This window comes from Cyprinus carpio, chromosome A12 (genome assembly GCF_018340385.1).
Source record: "Cyprinus carpio isolate SPL01 chromosome A12, ASM1834038v1, whole genome shotgun sequence".
Classification (NCBI taxonomy): Eukaryota; Metazoa; Chordata; class Actinopteri; order Cypriniformes; family Cyprinidae; genus Cyprinus; species Cyprinus carpio.
In genome coordinates, this window is record NC_056583.1 from 11,258,000 (window position 1) to 11,273,653 (window position 15,654).

The window sequence follows — 15,654 nt, forward strand, 5'->3', positions numbered from 1 at the left end:
TGTTTATACCAGTTAAAACTTATTGGAAAAAGATTATTTTCTATCAGTGTGAATTAAAAAAATAAAATTTTACGTATTTATATATATATATATATATATATATATATTCATGTTTAATAATTTTACACCTGTGACCAGGACAATTATAACTGAGTTTATTAAATTCATAAACGTAAACAAACTATATCTTCTCTATTTCCAGTTTGTAGCGTGGATCATTCATTGCAACATTTAATCTGATTCTCATGCTTAAGAATCTGTTATCTTGAAAAATAATTTATGCTACTACTGCCCACTGACTTGGTTTAGAACCTATATTATCCAATTTATGAGCCTTAAAACATCAGGTCAGGAAAATCAAACCTCCTACCAATCTCAATTTTGGTACCTCTGTATTTATAAAAACCTGCGTATGGCCCTGCTTTTACTTAAATGGACCAGGGCAGATGCAAGCTAAAAACAGGTTTTATACCATATATTCACAAATGTTGTAGCTGGTTTATGTTGGTACATATGAATTTGACGATTGATTGCTGATACAATAATGTTTTTAAAGAAAAGCAATAAGAAGATTGTGCTTATACTATACATCTTTTCTTCCTGTGACGAAGCCACAAGAGTTACGTCAAATTAAATATACATATACCAGAATATATATGTATATATACCAGAAACAGTTTACGGTGTAGCAAAATCACCAATAATATTCAGATAAATGTTATGCATAAATGCTGGACTTTTAATTATAAATAAGCTCAAAATACACCAGGTCTTTCGTTTTGAAATCTCTAAACTACTTCCAGCTGCTGAGTCCAAAGGTTGGTAGACATAAAATATTCATCCTTACAACCATCTAATCATCTAAAAATGAAAAAATCTGAGTGTCGTCAAAAGCCAGGTAAATACTAGAAGTCTGCAGATGAATCAAATCAAACAGAACAGAATATTCATCACAAAATTAAAAGAATTTATTGCAACAAGAAGTCTGATAACAAAATGGAAAACTCTTGCATGGAAAAAATATCGTGACAAAAAAATCCCTCCGTTTCTTCACCTCTTCTTGAAGCCGTATTTTTTTCTCTCATAGAAAAGGTCAGTCTTCGAGCTGCCGAGGTTCACGATCTTGGGGCAGCCATCCCTCTGTGTAACAATCAAACAGTTTGACATTTGACAATTTATTCAGTATGAGATTAAACAGCTGTCCAAGGACTGAAGAAAGGAATATAGGATTACAAATCCTGATACTGCACAATATAGACTTAGCATCAGCCAGTCAAAAAAATACCTAAAGGGATACTCCACCCCAAAATGAAAATTTTGTCATTAATCACTTACCCCCATGTCGTTCCAAACCTGTAAAACTCTGTTTGTCTTCAGGAAACAATTTAAGATATTTTGGATGAAAACCTGGAGGCCTGTGACTCTCCTATAGACTGCCAAATAAATAACAGTGTCAAGGTCCATAAAAGATATTAAAGTCACGGTCAGAATACTCCATCTGCCATCAGACGTACAATCTGGGTTATATGAAGCGACGGGAACACTTTTTGTAAGCAAAGAAAACAAAAACAATTTATTCAACAATTCCTTTGTCAACAGTCTCCTCTGTGTCTCTCTATATCACCGTATGCTCTTCTGTATCAGCCGCGCCACAAGGATGCGCTGTTTTCTTTCAAATCAAAGCTAAATACACGTAGCATCCTTGTGGTGGGACAGTAACAGGCCTCCCGGTTTTCATCCAAAATATTTTAAATTGTGTTCTGAAGACAAACAAAGCTTTTTTTACGGGTTTGGAATGACATGGGGGTAAGTGATTAATGAAAAAAATTTCATTTTGGGGTGGAGTATCCCTTTAAACACCAAACGTAGAGCGGATTTACTCACATCTTTCTCCTGGATGGTGCACTCTTTGCAGTAGTAGGCATCAGATACTCCAGGACCTCCACAAATGACACAGCGCCCTTGATAAGACCCATAGTTGCATTCATCACAAATACGAACTAGTGTACAGGGCCTGACATAAGAGTCACAGATAACGCATTTGCCATCACCTTAAAAAGAAAAGAAACAGACATCTGTTGAGTTAAAGAGCACAACACTGTAGAAGAATCATTCTCATCACACAGACTTGTGTCATATGGGTCTCTCTTAACAGCCTTGGAGCTCATGGTAGCTCTATTTTGAAATGTTTTTATGACACTGTTAACAATCAGTTTCTACTCCTGGACGCGATTGAGTATGCACATAAAAGAGTGATTAATTTCCTTTTATCCAAACACCTGTAAGACAAATACATGTGAAAATGAACTGAATATTTGAAAAAATAAATAAATAAATAAATCACTGAAAACATATGACCTTTGTTTGAAATTAGAAAAAAACAAATGGTAAAGATTTAAACGAATAGTCAAAAACTTACATTTTTCACATAGTCTTCCAATGGCTGCAAAGAAAGAAAAGATCACATTAGATTCAATGTAATTCACACTTGATCAAACTGAAAACATGCAACTGAACAAAACAGCAAAAGGTTAAAAAAAAATTATAACAATACTGCCAATAATCTGGTAAAGCCGTTAACTATTATCTAAAGCAATAAATTAATCGCCTCCAACTTTCTTTTTAAAATGTATTATTCATTCATCTGGTTTTAGCGCTAGCAAACATTCTCACTGCATTGTTAGCTTTACATTTGTTCGTTGAACAAATATATTAAATAGGTATTAAACTAAGGTATTAACCTCTAAATCTAGATTTAATAAACAGAAACATTACCAACTCCAGCCTGTTTCCTGCAAAAAATCAAATCAGGATGATGTTTTGCCATTATGAAAGAACGAGCGCAGAATGCTAGCCGCACACTAGCGGCGATGACCTCCGACCTCCGTTCTTCTGATGATGTGGATTGAGGGCTGCTCAGCTTCTTAGTGCCACCTACTGGACCCAGGACAACCCTTGTATTACATTTTTAATGTAGACGATGAAAAAAATAAATAACAAAAAATTCAACGCTATGTATATATTAGACCAGATGCGTACTAAAAATATCTGAGACGTGTTTTATGGCGAAAACTTGATTTATTACAATTCCATTCTCAATTAAACTGTAAAAAGTCTGGAAAACTTTTTATCGTATAGGTATAAAATTGTATGATATCCCTGGTCAGAGTGTACATTTTTTGTCCATAAAAATAATCTAATCATAATGCGAACTTTTTAAATTAAAACGAACGTGTATAATATATTTTACAGACTTTCTGTAACAAGCGTGTCTTTTTAATACAGTCTCTTAAATTAATCAATAATATGAAAAGTAGGCTACTTCAGTTTTACAGTATGGTAACACTTTACAGTACGGTTTCATTCATTAACATTAACTAAGATTACAATGAGAAATGTGTTAAAGAGCACAACACTGTAGCAGTAGATCACACAGAATTGTGGCTTCTACAGTTGTGACACTATTATTTACTTAACCTCCTTGGAGTTCTGTCTTGAAATGTTTATATGTTCCTGTTAACAATCAATTTTCTCTATGTAAATTTTTTTTTATAAATAAATAAAAAATAATAATTTATGCACATAAGAGATTATTTCCTTTAGTCAAACATCTGTATAGTGAACATATATGAAAATATATGTAATATTAAAAAAAATTAATGACTGAGAAGAAATTACAATTATTTGAAATAAATGTTTTAAATGTAACATTGGTAAAGCATCAAAATAACACCATAAATTCCAAAACTTTTTTACACTGTCTTCCAATGGCTTAAAAAAAAGGAAAGATAAAATTAGATTCAACACAATTTACACTTGATTAAACTGAACCAATGCCAAATTAGGGGCCAAGTACAGAAGACACAACAAATATAGGAAGTACAGTACATACAGCATACACAACAAGCATTTACAAGGAATCAATAGAATGAATTAATGAATGATGCATTTATATAGCGCTTTATTGTGTATTGTTGAACACCGAAAGCGCTTTACAATCATGTGGGGGGTCTCTCCTCAACCACAACCAGTGTGCAGTATCAATTCAATTCAATTCAATTCAAGTTTATTTGTATAGCGCTTTTTACGATACAAATCATTGCAAAGCAACTTTACATAAAATTAAGTTTCTACAATATTTAGTAGTAGCTTATCAGTGGTGACTGTCAGTTTATGTGCACACGGCAGAAATGTATCCACATGGGTATCCACATGGATGATGAGACAGCAGCCACTGGACAATAGTGCCAGTGCGCTCACCACACACCAGCTACAGGTGGAGAGGAGAGAGAGACATAGAGCCAATCAAGTGGCTGGGGATTATTAGGAGGCCATAATTGACAAAGGCCAGGGGGCAACTTGTCCAGGACACCGGGGTTACACCCCTACTCTTTAGGAGAAGTGCCATGGGATTTTTAATGACCACAGAGAGTCAGGACCTCGGTTTAAAGTCTCATCTGAAAGATGATGCTTTTTGACAGTTTAGTGTCCCCGTCACTATACTGGGGCGTTAGGACCCACACAGACTACAGGGTTAGCACCCCTGCTGGCCTCACTAGCATCTCTTCCAACAGCAACCTAGTTTTTCGCAGGAGGTCTCCCATCCAGGTACTGACCAGGCTCAACCCTGCTTAGTTTCAGTGGGCAACCAGTCTTGGGCTGCAGGGTGATATGGCTGTGGCTATAATTACCAAGATCATGGTTTTCTGACAAACATTTCAAAAGTTATATCCATTATTTGGATCTCATGACCCGTAGGTGGCCCTGTTCCCAAATTTGGCATGTATTCAGATCATGGTGCTGATGAACTGTACCAAGATTTGTTTAGATAAATCAAAGTACAGCTGAGATATAGCTTCTAATCTAATTTTTGGTCAACATGGTTAAATTCACATCATCATAACATTTGAACAAGGATTATTAAAATTTTGTTAAATTTGGGACGAAATTGGACAAGATTTGTAAGAGGAGCAACAAAAATATTTTTTCCACATCTTTAAAATGGACAAGAAATTTTTTGAAAACGATAATTGGTAAATCATTCATTTCAGTATAAGTGATGGAATGTAATAACAGTTTTCAAAAGTTATAAGTATTTTTGCAAAACAAACAAACATATCTGGAACGCTAGATGGTGCAATGCTCAAACTTGTCAGGTACCTTCATATTTTTTATGAACCCTACCAAATTTTTTGCTGACATGTCCAGTTGTTTAAAAGACAAAAGACGGTTCATCCAATCCCGGAAAAATCTGTATCCACATATTCAGCATGACCCAAGGAATCCGTAGACATAAAATAAAGTTCTGCTGATATAGCCACTGATCCAAAATTTGATCAATATTGTTACGTCTGTGTCATCATAACTTTTGATGATGAATATCAAAATTCTGTCCAGTCATTTCTGTGCTCTGTTCAGTGATCATCTGTTCCAATTTTGGTAATAACTGGACAAATTTTGGAGGAGGAGTAGCAAAAAACAGAATACTGTACTTTTCAAAATGCTGATTACTGAGTGGGTGAAGACTTAATGTAAAATATGGTGATCACCATGAAGAGACTAACCTGGTGAACTACTTTTCCAAAAGTTATAACCATTTGAAAAGTAAATTTTTGGACTGGTGGTGGCGCTGTGGAGTTTGTAGTAGAGACCCCAACACTGGTCAGGTTCTAATCTGGACCACCTGTGTCAGTGTACCATATTTCATAGTTTTACTATGTACGGTTCATATTTTTGTTGATATTCTTTACGGCCCCAGAGATGACCACCAAACTTCCTGTTTTTGTTTTGGATTGAAGGCTCCTCAGCATCTTAGTGCCACCTACCAGACGCAGTACAACATGCCCATAAGTGACAAATGTGCCTCAAATTAAATTTTTAGGGTAGCCTAAAAAATATATATAAAAATTGTGTCACCAAAGACACGTGTTTTCATGGAGAAAACTTATCCAAACAAGGCCAATAAAATTATCCTCAATGATATATACTGGAAAACGTATGGAAACATTTTTATCTTATGCAATTGTATAAAATCTCTAGAAACAGAGTGCACATTTTTGTCTGTGAAAAATAATCTAGGTATAATGTTGACTTTGCAAAAAAAAAAAAAAAAAAAAAAATATATATATATATATATATATGTAATATATATATATATATATATATATATATATATATATATATATTATATATATATATATGTAGATATATATATATATATGTATATAAAATTAACATATAGGCTTATAAAACACTTTCTATATTAGGCTTTTTTTAATGAGTTTAATACAGTTTCTTAAAGTAATCAAAAATAGGAAGAATACTTCTATTTTTCAGTATGGCAACACTTTACATTAAGGTACCATTAGTAAACATTAACTAACATTACAATGAGCAATGCATTTGTTACGCTATTTATTAATCATTGTTAATGTTATTTAATAAAAAAGCAAATAATTATTAGATGACGGTCCATTAAATAATATTAATAAATACAAAATCAGTAAATGTTGAAATTAACATTTTTATTAACTAAGATTAATTAATGCTTTAGCCGTATTTTTCATTGTTAGTTCATGTAAACTAATGCAGATAGGCAATCTAATGTTACGTAATGGACCCTTTCTTTAAAGTGTTACATAAAATATTATGAATCTACAGATGCTGGTCATATAATTAGAATATCATCAAAAAGTTGATTTATTTCACTAATTCCATTCAAAAAGTGAAACTTATATTATATTTGGTTTATGATACTCTCGCGTGGCATCCTGGGATTGAAAAGTATCCATCGATGAACACTCCAGAATCTGGGCTGAAGCAGTAGGACATCCGGGGATTTCTCGCAAACTGTTTTATGAATACTGCGGTTTTCGAACGTACTTCTTTCTTCACATACTGTTTTTCTCTACTACATAGTAGGTAAGTAGAACGTATACGTACGTCCGAATCTCGCGAGAATTAGTGCAATCCTCGCCTACTCTTTTATGAACACCGAACACAGAGGATTCAAACATACTCATTCGCTCGCCTACTGCTTTTTGCATACTATATAGTAGGGAAGTATGCCAATTCGGACGCAGCCAATGAGCTCTTTATACCCGCGCGTCATTTTCTAGCGTCACATCTTTGTCAGTGAACAAAATGGCAACCTACTGCTTAACTGTCGCCAGGCTTCAGGTACATGAAAATCTACATTTTATATTGTCATCATGCATGGTTTGCATTTGCTAATCCGTTTATGAATGCCATTCAGAGCTGTGCTTGAGATAGTGAGGCGCACAGATTGAGTGAACTGACCGTCTTCGTGCTGGATCTGCTCTCGAGGTGTTCACAGGTCACTGTGGCCGAGGATGTCACAGCAGAACGTTATAATGTTTATTTCCAGCTGTTTGATACAGGGCAGCCAAAGCACGAAAGCATAAATACTTATAACTGTTTTATCGATTCACCTATTGTGGATGTTTCATGTCTGGCTGTTAGGTTTTAGTCGCAAGGTGAATACAAGGTTACGGCGCAGTGTGGATAACGGCGCTGCCGAAGTAACGGTAGATTAAACGACAGCGTTACTCGCGCGACAACGCGATATCTAAACCAAATGTTAATATTTTATCTAAGTTATATCGCATAATTATATGTATTTCAGAATTAGCGTAGCTTCACACCCGAGGTTTGCTGTGAGAAACTGTGATTTGTACAATATGAATTAACGTTACACCTGTTGTTTATAATATGAGCCTACAAAACATAAATAGGCAGTATGAACAATTGCAGCAGCATTTTCGTGTGCACAACAAACGAGGTTAAACAAATACTAAAGATAACCTTGATACTGTCATGTTTTCATCATGAGACACCACCACTGGTCTATATATGGGCACCACAGGTATAGCAATATATTGTGGTTGAGATTGACTACATGTATGTTTAATTGCTGTGTATAACAACAGTTTAAAGAAGGCTAATAATATAGGGTTCTCACTGTCATGTGGAGCTTTAAAATATGAGGGAATTTTTCAACTCATTTCCAGACCTGAAGAAGGCATGGAAAAATCGCCAGAAGTCATAAACTTCTCTCTAGAAAATATAGATTGTTATATTTATGCTGTGCTCAAAAGAATTTAATCCAGTATAATTTACTCGTTAAGAGAGCAATGTCTATAAAATTATGGGTCAAAGGTATTGGAACCCTGTTGTTTACGATGTGATTTCTCAGTTTGTGTTCCAGTTCTCTGTGTATTGATTCCCTATTTGTTTATCTCAGCTTGTTTTGGGGCAGGGTGCCCGACGCTTTCATGTGGCGGCGGCTCTCAATGCAAAGGCCAAGGTGGCCATGAGCCGCTTCGAGCCAAACTCTTCCATCAACTATGACCAGCTTCGCTCAAATATTGACATTGTGCGCAAAAGGTCAGCTTGCATTACAGTATTTCACACTTAATTTTATTTGTTTCTGACCTCCTTATCTTTAATAAGGGTGACTCAGTTGCTATTTTTTTTTTATTCTTACATTAAAAAAAATAAGCTTTTAACTCTTTTTTTTTTTTTTTTTTTTTTTTTTTTTTTTTTTTTTTTTTAATGAACTTTTTATAAGTTTTTAAAAATGTAAGTCTTGTGAGTTTTTCCAAGTACTTACATGTGAAATCCTGTGTTGCGTACATGTGTTGCGTCCTCCAGACTCAACCGGCCACTCACTCTGTCAGAAAAGATTGTCTATGGCCATCTGGATGACCCGGCTGGACAGGAAATCGTTCGAGGACGCACATACTTGCGTCTGCGACCCGATCGAGTTGCTATGCAAGATGCAACAGCACAGATGGCCATGCTGCAGTTCATCAGCAGTGGACTTCCGAAAGTGGCAGTGCCATCCACTATCCACTGTGACCATCTTATCGAGGCCCAGATCGGAGGAGCCCAAGATCTACAGAGGGCAAAGGTGAATAATGCTGTCGTGATGTTGTTGGAAGGCTACCATGTGCATATGATTGTTCTGGATATGTCTCAAGACAGATTAGGCTCAAAATATAGTTTAAAGATGACACTTGTACTGTATGAATGAAAGTTATTTTTATTCTTCACTGATGCATAATTTCACTCCTTTCCCCCTCTGTGAACCAGGAAATTAATCAAGAGGTTTACAAATTTCTCGCTAGTGCTGGGGCTAAATATGGTGTTGGCTTTTGGAAACCTGGCTCTGGGATCATCCATCAGGTACTGTAGAAAACACACTTTTGACTATTTGTCATCCAGTATGGGTTTTATGTTATGTTATATTATAGTTGATCACACTATGCAGTGTTTATTTGTTACAGTCAAACAATATGGATTTTTAAAAAAGATCTTTTTTTTTTTTAGATTATCTTGGAGAACTACGCATACCCTGGAGTGATGTTGATTGGTACAGACTCTCACACCCCTAATGGTGGTGGTCTGGGCTCTATCTGCATTGGAGTTGGTGGAGCTGATGCTGTTGATGTCATGGCAGGAATCCCCTGGGAGCTGAAGTGTCCAAACGTGAGCTGCTGTTGCCACTTTCTTTTTTATGGATATGTTTGTGTTCATTTAAACTTATCATTTGCTATCTGAAAATTAGGCAAATGGTAGTGTTTAAAGGTTATATCTGCTTTTCCAGGTCATCGGTGTGAAATTGACGGGCACATTATCTGGCTGGACCTCACCAAAGGATGTCATCCTTAAAGTGGCTGGTATTTTGACAGTGAAGGGTGGCACTGGTGCCATTGTGGAGTACCACGGCCCTGGTGTGGACTCTATCTCCTGCACAGGTGAAAACTTGCTTAAGCAATATATGGACTGGGTTAATTTTCTAAAAGGATGTTTGAGTTCGAATGACACCTAGCTTTTTGTATATCATTTAATACATCATCATTCATATCAGCATTGATGCAAACAAATTATGTGATTAATTATATAAGTTAGTTAAGGTTCATATCTGTAGCTGCTACTACAGTAACCATTTTGAGCTATTTTGGGATTGAGCTTTCCTTCTTTATTTTGGTTAGAAAAGTTTACATACATAATGAAAGGTCTAAATACATAATTATAGTGCACCAGGGCATGCAATGATAAATGTAACTTTAGTTACGTATTCAAAGAAGGTCTTAATGAATGGGAAGTGTTCAGACGTTATTGTCCAGATGGAATTATATTTCTTAGAGTATGGTATTTAGCTGACAAACAGCACATAAAAAGTACTTTGTTATTTTTACAGAAGTTGAGTGAGGAGAAATGGCCATGTTGAATACAGATGGGATTGAAATCACTTGAACAAAGTCCAGTGTGACTATTTAACCTGCTAAATATCTTTTGGGCATTACCACTTCTTTCAGATCACATGTCTTCGATAATGCAAACATAGCGATCATCACTTATCTGAAAAACTCACCAGTTTGGCTTCAATTTCAAGTGGAAAATTAGGGCTAAAATTGTGTGTGGGCAACATGGATGTATTATGTCAATCATTGTAAAAAATGAAAATGTTTTGGGGTTTTCTAATCAGGAATGGCCACCATCTGTAATATGGGTGCTGAAATCGGAGCTACAACTTCTGTATTCCCTTACAACCACCGAATGAGGACATACTTGGAGAAGACGGGTCGTGGAGGTAAGCAGCAGAGAAAGACTCCTATTGTTAGATAATATAGCTCATTGCTGAAAAAAAAAAAGTTTGGCCTCTCTTTCCATTTATCCCTCACAGAAATTGCTGCTGTAGCAAATGAGAACCAAGATCTGCTGGTACCTGACTCGGGTTGTCATTATGACCAGATAATTGAGATTAATCTAAGTGAGGTAAGAGCAGGTCAATTAGGGTAAGTTAGCTGAATGTATCTTTCAGTTACAATAAAGTGTCAATGATTAATACAAAGCATGTTTCCTAATACTCCCTTACAGCTGAAGCCTCACATCAATGGTCCATTTACTCCTGACCTGGCCCACCCTGTTTCAGACATCGGCTCTGTTGCTGAGAAGAATGGCTGGCCCCTGGAAGTTAAAGTTGGTCAGTGATTTAGCGTCCACTTCATTTTAATGGTCATTTCTAGACTTTTTATGGTCATTGTACACTAAAATGGCTCCCTTTCATTAATACACTCCCTTTACATGAACATTACAGGTCTGATTGGAAGCTGTACCAACTCCAGTTATGAGGACATGGGCAGAGCTGCCTCCTTAGCCAAACAAGCACTTGACAAAGGACTCAAATGCAAAGCCCAGTTCACAGTCACCCCTGGGTCTGAGCAGATTCGTGCCACAATTGAGCGAGATGGCTATGTAAGTCTGAGTTGGAGAGCCCTGGGATTTTATGATTCAGGATAGTTTCATTGACAGTGTGTAGATCCAAATTATTTGATTGTTCTGCATTGAACCATTGAATGTGTTTCTTTACCTGCAGGCTAAATTGTTGAGGGATGTTGGGGGAGTTGTCCTGGCTAATGCCTGTGGACCCTGCATCGGTCAGTGGGACAGGTAAAGTATTTGTCATTGTAGAGACTGTGATGCATTCATTTATTTTCAAGATTCTTCGATCCTTTTGATTCTGTGCTTATAAAGTTAAAAAGAACAGCATTTATTTGAATAAAATAAATGTCACTTTTATTCATCAAGAATATATAAAATAGAAAGGTTTTTTTTTTTTCGTAAATATGAAATGCTTAACAATGTAATTTGTAAGGAAATGTTCAGTCAGAAATGTACTGAAAATTGTCAATACAGGGTTACTTGCTAAAATAAATGGATATAAAATTGTATCATGAGAGGAGAGAGATGGTGCTAAGTCACACGAGAGATGTGAAACTAGTAAAATTAGAGACTTGGGACAACATTTATACAAAAATATTTGACCTCAATTCCATGATTGACCAATCAGAATCAAGTAGTTCAAAGAACTGTGTAATAAGACTATGTAATAAAGCCGTATCATAAACCAATGAAATCTTTCTTGCAGACGTGATGTTAAGAAGGGAGAAAAGAACACCATTGTAACATCGTTCAACAGAAACTTTACAGCCAGAAACGACGCTAACCCTGCCACTCATGCTTTTGTCACTTCCCCAGAGGTACTTGCAGTTGATCTGTTTTTAAATGTGCCACACTCTTTTGAATGTTTTGCTAAATCCCTTTTTGCTCTCTTGCAAATTTATTTATTCTCTCCTCCTTTATATCATTTGTTTTCTTGTAGATTGTCACAGCCCTTGCCATCGCAGGCACACTGAAGTTCAACCCTGAGACTGACTTCCTCACAGCCCCCAACGGAGAAAAGTTTAAACTAGAGCCGCCCACAGGAGATGAGCTTCCTGCCCGTGATTTTGACCCAGGTCAGGACACCTACCAGCACCCACCAGCTGATGGGTCTGGCCTGAGAGTAGATGTCAACCCTCAGAGCAACCGTCTGCAGTTGCTTGAGCCTTTCGACAAATGGAATGGAAAAGACCTTGAGGACCTCCAAGTGCTCATCAAGGTAAGTTTTAGTCACGGATGTTTAAATTTTGGATTTTTAGTATACCTCTGAATAATGTAACTCCATTGTCAGGTGAAAGGAAAGTGCACCACCGACCACATCAGCGCTGCTGGACCTTGGCTGAAGTTCCGTGGCCACCTTGATAATATTTCCAATAACCTGCTCATTGGTGCTGTTAATATTGAGAACGATGCTGTCAATAAAATTCGCAACATTCTGACTGGAGAGTTTGGTGGTGTCCCTGATGTTGCCCGCTATTACAAAGTAAGAGCTAGCTCTTTCTATTCTTTGTTTTTGTGCACTGTATCATTGTTTTCTGCCTACTGAAAGCATTTGTATTCATAACGGTTTCTGGATGTCCTGTAATATCCCACTTGCAGAAGCACAATGTTTCATGGGTAGTTGTGGGAGATGAGAACTATGGTGAGGGTTCCAGCAGAGAGCACGCTGCTCTGGAGCCCAGACATTTAGGAGGGAGGGCCATTATTGTGAAGAGCTTTGCTAGAATCCATGGTGAGTGTGAAATCCCCCCCCCCCCCATTTAAAGCTTAGCATCATTAAGCAGATGATTTTAATTAATCTGTCACGTCTGTCAACAGAAACTAACTTGAAGAAACAGGGCCTGCTGCCCCTCACCTTCTCCAACCCCGCTGATTACGACAAAATCCGCCCAGATGATAAAATCTCCATTGTAGGGCTTAAGAGCTTTGCCCCTGGAAAGGTAAGAGCTATTGCTAAATCATGATTCTAGTTTAGATACCTCTTTCCTGGTTTGAGTTAGTCATAGAATGGAGTTGGAGTGGGCGGTGTGACCAAAATCTTATATCATGATACAAGTAATTATATTTCACAGTAACAATATATATCATGATATAGTTGTTTTTGCTTTGAATAAGGTCTTTATGATATCAACATTTTTGATACCATACAAATTTCATAATTTGTCACCAGTGTCAATATCTCAAAAAACAAATACTAGCCTAAATTGGAAAAAAAATCAAGTAAAAGACAAGTAAACAGCGATTAAATAAGAATATTAAACCAATTACAAGCAATAGGACTAAAAACTACAGTAGAACAAATAAATTATAAATGCTACATACATTGTATAAAATAATCAAATGTACAGTATTAAAACACTGCATATTCTTTTCTGTGTAAATTAAATGTGTATTTCTTCTTATTAAAGTTACAAAAGTGAATTAGTTTTTCTATAATTATAAAAATCCACCCAGTGGTATTTTTAAAATCCCCTTTCTTAAATCAGGCTGTTCTGAGATTCCTGTCAGAATGACGTAGTTCTGTACAGGCCCCTCCCACAATAGTTGATTGACAAGGCCGTCTTACATTCAAACCGCCCTGAGTGAGCTGTCATCAGTCCGCCATTGTGTCGACTCCTCTGCAGGGGAAGACAAGATGTCTCAGATTAAGCGATTGAGGTGCTTTGTTGGATGTAATAAAGAATATAGTCATCATTTACTCCCCACATCTGAGCCGCTGAAGACGCAGAGGATTAACATTACTTTCGCTTTGAAGTGAATGTGCCGTTCCCCGATCTGCCTAAATGTGCTTATGTTCTATGTTAGATTTTGACAGGTTTAAAAAGGTGTTTTTTACACTACCATTGAGAAATTTTAACCAAAGTATGTTATAGACTTTTCATTAAGACCCTAAAGAATCATATCAACTTGTGCAAAATGGGCATCCGATTACTCCCTTAAACGAACCCTGGGAAGCCTGACATATTTACATGAATGTGTGGATACATGTATTGATGTATATGAATACATTAGGCTTTTGTGGCTTATTAAGCGTGATATAATGGAATAAGGAGCTCATACGCAGGGATGAAAACGCCTCATTATTCAGAGGCCCAAACTGAGCAAAAATAGTCAGTTTGGTGCAGTTGCTGATATTTATATGGTCAAAAAGATGAAATTTTGTAGCCTGTTATGTAAATCAATTAGATCTTTTTAACAGTATTTTTCTTACAAAAGTATAAACTATCCATGCCCTCTGTTGCCTGATTGACAGTGTATTAACATAAGTTTTGATCCTGTTGATATTTTAGAGGCCTTAGAAATGTTTGTCATGAGATTATGTTGGTCAGTGGCCACTTGAAATGCAAGTTTGTTCTTTATTTATTTATTTTTTTTGGTAAGTTCTTTTTTTAATTTTTAAGTTGTGATTTTAATTAGCTTAAATCAACTTACAAACCCCCTGTAGTTCCCTTAAGAACCCAGTTTGGCAAACCCTGCTGTAATTGTTTGTTTGGTAACAACCTTCCCTAATATTCTCAGTAATTTTCATAATAATTGTCATTTATTGTTCCGTTAGCCCCTCGAGGCCATCATCAAGCACAGTGATGGAAGCTCAGAAACCATTGAGCTGAACCACACCTTCAACGAAACCCAGATCGAATGGTTCCAGGCTGGCTCCGCCCTCAACAAAATGAAGGAGCTGCAGAAATGAGCGTGATTGGCTATAAATATACATATTTGGGTGGGGAAGGGGTTATTCTTCAAACAGGAGAATTGGTATGTGTATGAAAGGTTTAAATACTCATGTTAGTATGAACTGAAGTATACGCAGTACATAATATACATTTTAAAACTGTGTTGCATAGACATTAGCAACTGTAATGCTTATAAATTTCAAGCTGGGTCTCAGTGCATTAAACAACTAAAAATCTAAAAAACATCAATCTATTTCAGTTATTTTATTACAGAATGGATCATTTAAAAAAAATATGTTAGCCTACAAAAGATGCAAGGAGCATGCTTGTTAGTGGGAGAAACCAGAGTTTAATTCATAAAATCATCCAAATATGTGTTCAGGCAACTGTTGATTATTAATTTCTGCTGTGTGTAATATTACACTGAACTGTAATGAGAGCTGCTTGTGAATTTTCTGTCCTGTAATCAGCTCTATTAATGGAATAGCTTTTGCTTCACATGATTCTTTTAGCAGAGATTATCAAGCATTCATAATAATTGTTATTATTCAGCCAAGCTTGAAACCTGACCGGTTATTGTTCATGTAGCTCTTCTTACTGTGAGTCAGAGTGACTTGTCCATGCCTATTCTTCAAATCTTGGCAGATCATGTCATCCTCACCACCACTATCAAATGTGTCTGGTACTGAGTGCACCACAGGTCAAGTTTATAAATGTTTTAAACAGAATG

General features: G+C 36.3%; 2 protein-coding genes across 2 annotated transcripts; one reads left to right on the forward strand and one right to left on the reverse strand.

Annotated features, from left to right (window-relative positions):
• Positions 1–946: 946 nt before the first annotated feature.
• LOC109048929 (PHD finger-like domain-containing protein 5A) lies at positions 947–2,927 on the reverse strand. Its single transcript, XM_019066578.2, has 4 exons — positions 2,776–2,927; positions 2,420–2,443; positions 1,885–2,051; positions 947–1,140 (listed from the first exon to the last, which is right to left on the reverse strand). The coding sequence occupies exons 1-4, from the start codon at positions 2,825–2,827 to the stop codon at positions 1,051–1,053; spliced, it is 333 nt and encodes a 110-aa protein (XP_018922123.1). The 5' UTR covers positions 2,828–2,927; the 3' UTR covers positions 947–1,050.
• Positions 2,928–7,021: 4,094 nt separating this feature from the next.
• On the forward strand, positions 7,022–15,093 carry LOC122133908 (aconitate hydratase, mitochondrial). Its single transcript, XM_042767504.1, has 17 exons — positions 7,022–7,179; positions 8,264–8,406; positions 8,674–8,932; positions 9,115–9,207; positions 9,352–9,510; positions 9,629–9,779; positions 10,514–10,618; positions 10,712–10,803; positions 10,906–11,011; positions 11,126–11,283; positions 11,405–11,478; positions 11,957–12,068; positions 12,191–12,469; positions 12,542–12,733; positions 12,850–12,982; positions 13,069–13,190; positions 14,807–15,093. The coding sequence occupies exons 1-17, from the start codon at positions 7,144–7,146 to the stop codon at positions 14,939–14,941; spliced, it is 2,349 nt and encodes a 782-aa protein (XP_042623438.1). The 5' UTR covers positions 7,022–7,143; the 3' UTR covers positions 14,942–15,093.
• The last annotated feature ends 561 nt before the right edge of the window (positions 15,094–15,654 follow it).

Bases quoted from the DNA above. Each gene is read 5' to 3' on its own strand.
- LOC122133908 (XM_042767504.1), top strand. From the start codon at position 7,144: ATGGCAACCTACTGCTTAACTGTCGCCAGGCTTCAG. The intron at 10,619-10,711 runs GTAAGCAGCAGA...TATCCCTCACAG, and splicing joins GGAGAAGACGGGTCGTGGAG to AAATTGCTGCTGTAGCAAAT. The intron at 12,983-13,068 runs GTGAGTGTGAAA...GTCTGTCAACAG, and splicing joins GAGCTTTGCTAGAATCCATG to AAACTAACTTGAAGAAACAG.
- LOC109048929 (XM_019066578.2), bottom strand. From the start codon at position 2,827: ATGGCAAAACATCATCCTGATTTGATTTTTTGCAGGAAACAGGCTGGA. The intron at 2,444-2,775 runs GTAATGTTTCTG...CTTTCTTTGCAG, and splicing joins CAGGAAACAGGCTGGAGTTG to CCATTGGAAGACTATGTGAA. The intron at 2,052-2,419 runs GTAAGTTTTTGA...TTTCTTTTTAAG, and splicing joins TGGAAGACTATGTGAAAAAT to GTGATGGCAAATGCGTTATC.